We start from the raw sequence: 9,280 nt of genomic DNA, 5'->3' as shown, positions 1-9,280 counted from the left end.
ATTGTAAACACCCTCAAATTTACAGACCGATTTTTCACAAGTTATTAATTCAACAAATCTTTTTTTTTCATTGAACCCTTATCATGGTAGAAAAATTTCTACCATGATACATCCAAGACAATATACCACAGGTCTTAAAATATCTCAAAAAAACAATTAGAACCATGAGGACAGACAGACATGATCCTCATAGCATGTTATTCAAATCAGATCATAAATCAAGAGGGACAGACATAATCCTCTTGGTCATATAAATGCATTTAATAAAAAAGGATTAGAGTTTACATGCTTCACAAAGAAGATATGTCCTAAGTTGGCACAAGATACATTGTATAATCTAAAATAAGAGGCAACGTAAAAGATGGTGTCTCATACACCACAAGTTACACTCTCTGGTGCTTTCTCGGCCGGACTCGCTCCTGTAAAAATATTAACCACGGGGAATGAGACTTAAAAGTCCCAGTAACCAAAAATTAATATGTAATGATGCATGCGGATGTAACTAATCATGCGATTGCTAAGTGGGCACACAAAACATTTAACCGAACAATATTTTCAAACAAACCGAACAAGTATTTAATTTGCATGACTGCACCTTATATCCTCCTTTCGCCATGCTCGGACGCCAAATCACCCGGCCAAAGGTGAGTTGGACCAAGCGACACGCCACTCATTGGGTCCAATGAGGGCTTACCACGTGGTAATAATTAACCGAACAGAAATTCCCATTAACACCATACATTAAAATACCCTGACAAGTCATGCATCATTCAAATATCCAAACAGGAATATATCCGAACAATAATATCTCATCATGATAAACAAAAATAAATTTTTAACCCACTTGGCAATAATTTCAAACAAGTATATACAGTATTTATTTTCAATAATTCAGATATTTTTCCAAACAACAAAACAACACATAACCATTCACAAACACACTCATCACAACACATTAATAATGGTTACCTGTGTCTTGAATAACAAGTTCCCCTTCACAACTCCTTTTTCACCACTATCTTGTCAATATAATCTACATAATTATTTCACAATACTATATATTAATTTTACATTAAAATAAATAACTCTAATTTAAAGAGTTAGAAAGTCTTAGATCTATAATCCATATTAACACTAATTTAAGATTTATGCCTCATTTAACTCCCAAATTCTTTTCTAAAATTCTCGTACCCTAATAAACTATTTTTTTATCCTCAAATCACTTCTAGTATCACAATTTCATCCTTCTATATTCTAAAAATTCGTCCCAAAAATAAATTAAATTTTAAAATTATCCTGAAGCCTCAAATCACCTTTCTATAACCTCAAAAATACCTATTCATACTTAAATAAATATTTAATAATCATAGGTTTATCCCTACATCTCAGATTCCACATAAATTCAACCATATAGATCTAGATTTTAACTCAAAAATTCTTAAACATGAGTTTCAACCTCAAGAAAATATTCTATAATATTTATTATATCCCTAAGAGTTTTAACCTATATTTTTAATCCATCATATCATCAGATTAACTATCCTATAGAAAAATCCTAATCAAAATATTTACTCTATCCTACAAAATAATCATATCACTAGAAAGCTAATATTATTTAAAAATAACTATAAAATTAATTTTGTAATTAAATAAATTTTTAAATGCTAATCTAAACAGGAAAGTTAGAACATACCTGAAGAAAAAAGAAAATAATCCCCCCTTGCGAGAAAACGCCGAGCAACGTGAGAGGAAGAGAGAAAAATAATATAAAAATGGGATTGTGAGTCCCAAAATTATATTAAAAAAAAAACTATAGGTTTGAATTTAATTATTCAAACCTTTGGGCCCAAAGTTGCAATTTTTCTAAATTGCATCTTAGCCTCTCATGCTTCCTAATGCACACACCCCCTCCTTTTATACATGAAGGCACCTCTTCTCTTCCCTCATCTAACCAATGTGGGACTTAGAAACAACAACCTTCCACCCCCCCTTTTTTTTGTTCCTTCTACCTTCTCTTTTTTTTTAACACACACATAAAAAAAATTATTTATGTATTATATCTTAACTAAATATTGCTTATGTGGTTTTAAATTTAAATTTTTAAATTCATAATTAAATACCTAATCATAATATTATTTCTAAATAACCTCAAATAATATAAATTCCTATTATTATCATTTTTTTCCTCAAAACCTAAATTCCACAATTTCTTTATTATATAAAAATCAGGATGTTACAATTCTCCCCTCCTTTTAGAAATTTTGTCCTCAAAATTTAATAGATAAGCTTAGAAACTATGTACCTAAGCAAATAAATGTGGATAATCTCGCCTCATACTCTCCTCGGTCTCCCAAGTAGCATCACCTAGGGCTCCACCCTTCCAAATCACCTTCACGAGTCGGATGGTCTTATTGCGTAGTTGTTTGTCCTTAAAGTCCTCAATTCGCTCCGGTTCGGATCTAAAGGTCAAATTCTCCCTCAATTCTACTTCTTCAGGTTCAATAACATGGGAGGGATCCGGGTTGTACTTCTTCAACTGTGATACGTGGAACACATTATGGATACCTGCAATCTGTGGAGGTAATGCAACTCTATATGCAGTAGATCCAATTCGCTCCAAGATCTCATACGGGCCCATAAATCTAGGTGTCAATTTCTTTGCCTTAATGGATCTACCAATGCCTGTCACTGGAGAAACCTTCAAAAATACATGATCTCCTACTTCAAACTCTAACGGCCGTCTCCTCTTATCAGCATAGCTCTTCTGTCGGCTCTGAGCGGTTAGCAATTTTTGCTTAATCATTGCAATCTTCTGGGTGGTCTGCTCTACAATTTCTGGACCAATGATACTCCTCTCACTTAATTCTGTCCAACATAAAGGCGATCTACACTTCCTTCCATACAAGGCCTCATAAGGCGCCATCCCAATACTAGAATGATAGCTGTTATTATAAGCAAATTCAGCTAATGGCAAATGATTATCCCAACTACCTGGTAGTTCAATGGCACAAGCTCTCAACATGTCCTCCAAAGTCTGGATCGTCCTCTCTGTTTGTCCATCTGTTTGGGGGTGGTATGCGGTGCTAAAACTCAGTCTGGTACCCATAGCCTTCTGTAGCGCACCCCAAAAGTTTGAAGTGAACCTTGGGTCACGATCTGACACAATTCTAGAGGGTATACCATGAAGTCTAACTATCTCCTTAATGTATATCTCAGCAAATTTCTCTAATGTAGAGGTAAACTTGATCGCCAAAAAGTGAGCTGATTTGGTGAGTCGGTCTACTATCACCCAAATAGCATCCTTACTCGAGGGTGTTCTTGGCAGTCCAGTGATGAAATCCATAGAAATATCATCCCATTTCCACTTTGGAATATCTAACGGTTGCAGTGTTCCAGCTGGCTTCTGATGTTCTATCTTTATCTTCTGACACGTTAAACATCTAGAAACAAATTCAGTTACATCTTTCTTCATTCCTGGCCACCACCAACCTCGCTTCAAATCATGGTACATTTTAGTTATACCGGGATGAATTGTATATTTGCTCCTATGAGCTTCTTCTAAAAGGATATTCCTCAATCTTGGATCATTAGGTACACAAACTCTACCTTTATACTTCATCACTGTGTCCTCAGAGATGGTAAAATTTGGGGCCTTACCTACCACTATCTCCTTCCTTATATTCCTTAAGTAGTCATCACTCTGCTGTGAGACTCTGAGATCTTCCCAGAATTTGCTCTCAAAGTCTGCTACCTGGAGTGCGGCCATTTGATGTTCAATCACATCTACTGGAACATCATGAAAACTGTTCCATAAATGATATTCATGAACCATCAAATGTGCAGCATGAATAGTCTTTCTACTTAAGGCATCAGCTACCACGTTAGCCTTACCCGGATGGTAATGTAATTCAAAGTCATAATCCTTTAGAAATTCCATCCATCGTCGCTGCCTCATATTAAGCTCTTTTTGATCAAATAAATACTTCAGGCTCTTATGGTCACTGAAGATTTGAAACTTAGATCCATACAAGTAGTGTCTCCATATCTTCAGAGCAAACACAACTGCAGCTAACTCCAAATCATGAGTAGGGTAATTTTCCTCGTGTGGTCTCAACTGTCTGGAGGAATAGGCAACCACTCGGTCATTTTGCATCAAAACACATCCTAAACCCTTTAAAGAAGCATCAGTGTACAGAGTGTACGGCACCACAGGGTCAGGAATAGTCAATACTGGAGTAGTGGTTAACCTCTTTTTCAATTCTTGGAAAGCAGCTTCACATTTGTCAGTCCAAATAAATGGGGCATCCTTCTTAGTCAGCTTAGTTAAGGGCATCGCAATTTGCGAAAATCCCTTAATAAAGCGACGATAATAACCTGCTAAACCTAAAAAGCTTCGTATCTCTGTAACAGATTTTGGCTGTTCCCACTTCATCACTGCATCAATCTTGCTAGGATCCACCGCAACTCCGTCTCTGGACACAACATGGCCCAAAAACTTTACTTCTTGGAGCCAAAATTCACACTTGTTTAATTTGGCATAAAGCTTATGTTCCCTCAAAACTTGCAAGACGATTCTTAAATGTTCACCATGAGCCTCCTCATCCTTTGAATAAATAAGAATGTCATCAATAAACACTACTACAAACTTATCTAAATAGGGTCGAAAGATCCTATTCATGTAATCCATGAATACCGCAGGAGCATTCGTAAGTCCAAACGGCATCACCATGAATTCATAATGCCCATATCTCGTCCGAAATGCTGTCTTAGGTATATCCTCTGCTCTCACTCTCAATTGGTGGTACCCTGACCTTAAGTCAATCTTTGAGAAAACTGCGGATCCCACAAGCTGATCCAGCAAATCATCGATTCTCGGAAGTGGATATTTGTTCTTGATGGTTACTTTGTTCAATTGTCTATAATCAATGCACAATCGGAGGCTTCCGTCCTTCTTCTTTACAAAAAGGACTGGAGATCCCCAAGGTGAAACACTCGGTCTGATGAAACCCTTCTCAAGTAGCTCTTCAATTTGCTTTTTCAGTTCCGCTAACTCTGAAGGGGACATCCGATAAGGAGCCTTAGAAATTGGCCCTGTACCGGGTACCAATTCAATTGAGAACTCTACCTCGCGCTTTGGGGGTAAACCGGAGACTTCGTCTGGAAATACATCCGCAAATTCTTTGACAATTGGGATATTCTTCACGCCTTCATCAATCTCAGCTTGGATAGAGAAGAAAACCATGTAGGCCTGGCAACCCTTCTTCATACATCTATCAACTTGCGCCGCCGACAAGAAAACATGATCTTGAGTCTCGACTGGGGTCACCGATAAAGAAGATAAAGACACACTCCTCTCTCTACAATCTAGGATAGCACCATTTGCAGCCATCCAATTCATTCCCACAATTACATCCATACCTCTCAGTGGTAGGATAATTAAGTCCATAGTTGTTTTCCTATTTTTAAACTCGACTACTAGGTTAAGGCATGCCTTAGCAGTCCTTACAGATTCTCCCGCAGGAGTAGACACATTCATATCAAAAGGTAAAATACACACAGGCAAATCAAGGTTCTTTACACAAGTTTCAGAAATAAAAGAGTGTGTAGCACCCGAATCAAATAGTGCAACAATATCATGATGAAGGATTTTGATGTTACCTCTAATGGCATCTGGGGAGTTCATGGTGTCCTGAGTAAGAGCAAACACACGGCCAGAGACAGTAGGATGTTGGGAAGGGTTCTTCATATTTGAGCCCTGGTTGTCCCCACAAAACTTTGCAATGTGACCGGGTTTCCCACAAATGTAACAGACCCAGCACTGTCCGAAATGACGACGCCCGCATTTAGTGCACTGTTGAGAGCTCGCTGTACTCGGGGCAGGTGTAGATACTGTTGGGCTCCTCTGTGACCCGTGATAACTACTATGATAGCTCCTCTGTCCTTGGCCCCTTTGAAATGGACCCTTCTGCCTTCCTTGGTTCCATGAGCTACTCGAACCCTGATGGTTTTTCTTCATAATGCCTCCGGTGGGTCGAGGGTAGGTTGGGGGTCTACTATATGAATAACCCCTCTTCTCTCTCTCGACCTCCTTCTTACTGCGAGCTACTACTTGTAGTTTTATGCACATTTCATCATAATCTCGGATATCTAGATGAGCTAATTGTTCCCTCAATTCTGGTCTAGCCTTCTCCAATAAGCGCTTAGCCTTCCATTCAGAATCATCCCTATACTGCAGGTACGTGGAGTATCTAGATAACTCCTGAAACTTAGCAATGAATGTGTCCTCATCGAGGTTCCCTTGCTTAAAGGCATGGAATTCCGCTTCCTTCTCAGACCTTAACTCTGATGGAAAGTAATGCCTGAATAATTTTTCCTTGAATTCCTCCCAGGTGAGTGTAGAATCATCCCTGGGCCCTGCTGTCTCCCACCAATCTCTTGCTCCTTTCACTAGGAGCACTAATGCTACTTGTACTTTTTGATTGCTGGTGCATGTGACTACTCGAAAGATGGATTCGAGTCTCTTCACCCATTCCTCTACCACGGATGGTTTAAGGTTACCATCAAACGTAGGAGGGTTAAACTTCCTAACAGTTTCCCACACATCAGTAATGGTCGGTGGGGCTCTCTGTTCCTCCTGCCTAATTTCCTTCCTTCTAGACTCATGATCTCTCGGAGTGGCAGGATGTGAGGAACTGCCTTCCCCCACATGACTCTCAACATGAGCCCTATCTCCATTTTCAGTTACCTTTTGCCTCTTTAGCTCCGTCAACTCTTGTTCGTATCCTTGAACCTTGTCTGTTAATGTTTTTACAAGCATTCTCAATTCCGCCAAGTCAGGCTCCTCATTTGGCAGTGGCGGTGGTAGGTGCTCATGTTGAAATCCTGAGTTACCACGAGTAACAGGCATTTTCTCTCCCCTCCTAAAGGATACAAGATATAAATAATAAAATTAGCCTAGCTATATCATGGCCATACAATGAGAAGCACCATAACAATGTATATTGCCAACCGACTATATGCTCTGATACCAATATGTAACACCCTCAAATTTACAGACCGATTTTTCACAAGTTATTAATTCAACAAATCCTTTTTTTTCATTGAACCCTTATCATGGTAGAAAAATTTCTACCACGATACATCCAAGACAATATACCACAGGTCTTAAAATATCTCAAAAAAAACAATTAGAACCATGAGGGACAGACATGATCCTCATAGCATGTTATTCAAATCAGATCATAAATCAAGAGGGACAGACATAATCCTCTTGGTCATATAAATACTTTAATAAAAAGGATTAGAGTTTACATGCTTCACAAAGAAGATATGTCCTAAGTTGGCACAAGATACATTGTATAATCTAAAATAAGAGGCAACGTAAAAGATGGTGTCTCATACACCACAGTTACACCTCTGGTGCTTTCTCGGCCGGACTCGCTCCTGTAAAAATATTAACCACGGGGAATGAGACTTAAAAGTCCCAGTAACCAAAAATTAATATGTAATGATGCATGCGGATGTAACTAATCATGCGATTGCTAAGTGGGCACACAAAACATTTAACCGAACAATACTTTCAAACAAACCGAACAAGTATTTAATTTGCATGACTGCACCTTATATCCTCCTTTCGCCATGCTCGGACGCCAAATCACCCGGCCAAAGGTGAGTTGGACCAAGCGACACGCCACTCATTGGGTCCAATGAGGGCTTACCACGTGGTAATAATTAACCGAACAGAAATTCCCATTAACACCATACATTAAAATACCCTGACAAGTCATGCATCATTCAAATATCCAAACAGGAATATATCCGAACAATAATATCTCATCATGATAAACAAAAATAAATTTTTAACCCACTTGGCAATAATTTCAAACAAGTATATACAGTATTTATTTTCAATAATTCATAATTTTTCCAAACAACAAAACAACACATAACCATTCACAAACACACTCATCACAACACATTAATAATGGTTACCTTGTGTCTTGAATAACAAGTTCCCCTTCACAACTCCTTTTTCACCACTATCTTTGTCAATATAATCTACATAATTATTTCACAATACTATATATTAATTTTACATTAAAATAAATAACTCTAATTTAAATAGTTAGAAAGTCTTAGATCTATAATCCATATTAACACTAATTTAAGATTTATGCCTCATTTAACTTCCCAAATTCTTTTCTAAAATTCTCGTACCCTAATAAACTATTTTTTTTATCCTCAAATCACTTCTAGTATCACAATTTCATCCTTCTATATTCTAAAAATTCATCCAAAAATAAATTAAATTTTAAAATTATCCTGAAGCCTCAAATCACCTTTCTATAACCTCAAAAATACCTATTCATACTTAAATAAATATTTAATAATCATAGGTTTATCCCTACATCTCAGATTCCACATAAATTCAACCATATAGATCTAGATTTTAACTCAAAAATTCTTAAACATGAGTTTCAACCTCAAGAAAATATTCTATAATATTTATTATATCCCTAAGAGTTTTAACCTATATTTTTAATCCATCATATCATCAGATTAACTATCCTATAGAAAAAATCCTAATCAAAATATTTACTCTATCCTACAAAATAATCATATCACTAGAAAGCTAATATTATTTAAAAATAACTATAAAATTAATTTTGTAATTAAATAAATTTTTAAATGCTAATCTAAACAGGAAAGTTAGAACATACCTGAAGAAAAAGAAAATAATCCCCCCTTGCGAGAAAACGCCGAGCAACGTGAGAGGAAGAGAGAAAAATAATATAAAAATGGGATTGTGAGTCCCAAAATTATATTAAAAAAAACTATAGGTTTGAATTTAATTATTCAAACCTTTGGGCCAAAGTTGCAATTTTCTCTAAATTGCATCTTAGCCTCTCATGCTTCCTAATGCACACACCCCCTCCTTTTTATACATGAAGGCACCTCTTCTCTTCCCTCATCTAACCAATGTGGGACTTAGAAACAACAACCTTCACCCCCCTTTTTTTTTGTTCCTTCTACCTTCTCTTTTTTTTTTAACACACACATAAAAAAAATTATTTATGTATTATATCTTAACTAAATATTGCTTATGTGGTTTTAAATTTAAATTTTTAAATTCATAATTAAATACCTAATCATAATATTATTTCTAAATAACCTCAAATAATATAAATTCCTATTATTATCATTTTTTTCCTCAAAACCTAAATTCCACAATTTCTTTATTATATAAAAATCAGGATGTTACAGCACACCTCTCCACTCA

The 9,280-nt window shown here is 36.6% G+C and overlaps 1 protein-coding gene and 1 long non-coding RNA gene across 2 annotated transcripts; both read right to left on the bottom strand.

Annotated features, from left to right (window-relative positions):
- Positions 1–369: 369 nt before the first annotated feature.
- On the bottom strand, positions 370–6,824 carry LOC129292385 (uncharacterized). The gene is made up of 2 exons (XM_054929949.1): positions 5,659–6,824; positions 370–419 (listed from the first exon to the last, which is right to left on the bottom strand). Exons 1-2 carry the CDS (start codon positions 6,815–6,817, stop codon positions 370–372), a joined length of 1,209 nt encoding a protein of 402 aa, XP_054785924.1. The 5' UTR covers positions 6,818–6,824.
- Positions 6,825–7,333: 509 nt separating this feature from the next.
- LOC129291965 (uncharacterized) lies at positions 7,334–8,866 on the bottom strand. Its single transcript, XR_008588833.1, has 3 exons — positions 8,721–8,866; positions 7,993–8,058; positions 7,334–7,443 (listed from the first exon to the last, which is right to left on the bottom strand). It is a non-coding gene; the product is annotated as an uncharacterized LOC129291965 (long non-coding RNA).
- Between the last annotated feature and the right edge of the window lie 414 nt (positions 8,867–9,280).

This window comes from Prosopis cineraria, unplaced genomic scaffold, assembly GCF_029017545.1.
Source record: "Prosopis cineraria cultivar Desert tree isolate PC_DT_omini unplaced genomic scaffold, ASM2901754v1 PC14, whole genome shotgun sequence".
Classification (NCBI taxonomy): domain Eukaryota; kingdom Viridiplantae; phylum Streptophyta; class Magnoliopsida; order Fabales; family Fabaceae; genus Prosopis; species Prosopis cineraria.
The sequence above is the reverse complement of the archived record's forward strand: the minus strand, read 5'-3'. Positions and strand labels throughout refer to the sequence as shown.

Excerpts from the sequence above, each read along its gene's own strand:
- LOC129292385 (XM_054929949.1), bottom strand. The coding sequence starts at position 6,817 with ATGCTTGTAAAAACATTAACAGACAAGGTTCAAGGATACGAACAAGAG. Across the intron at positions 420-5,658 it reads CTCCCCAGATGCCATTAGAG|GAGCGAGTCCGGCCGAGAAA; the intron begins GTAACATCAAAA and ends ATATTTTTACAG.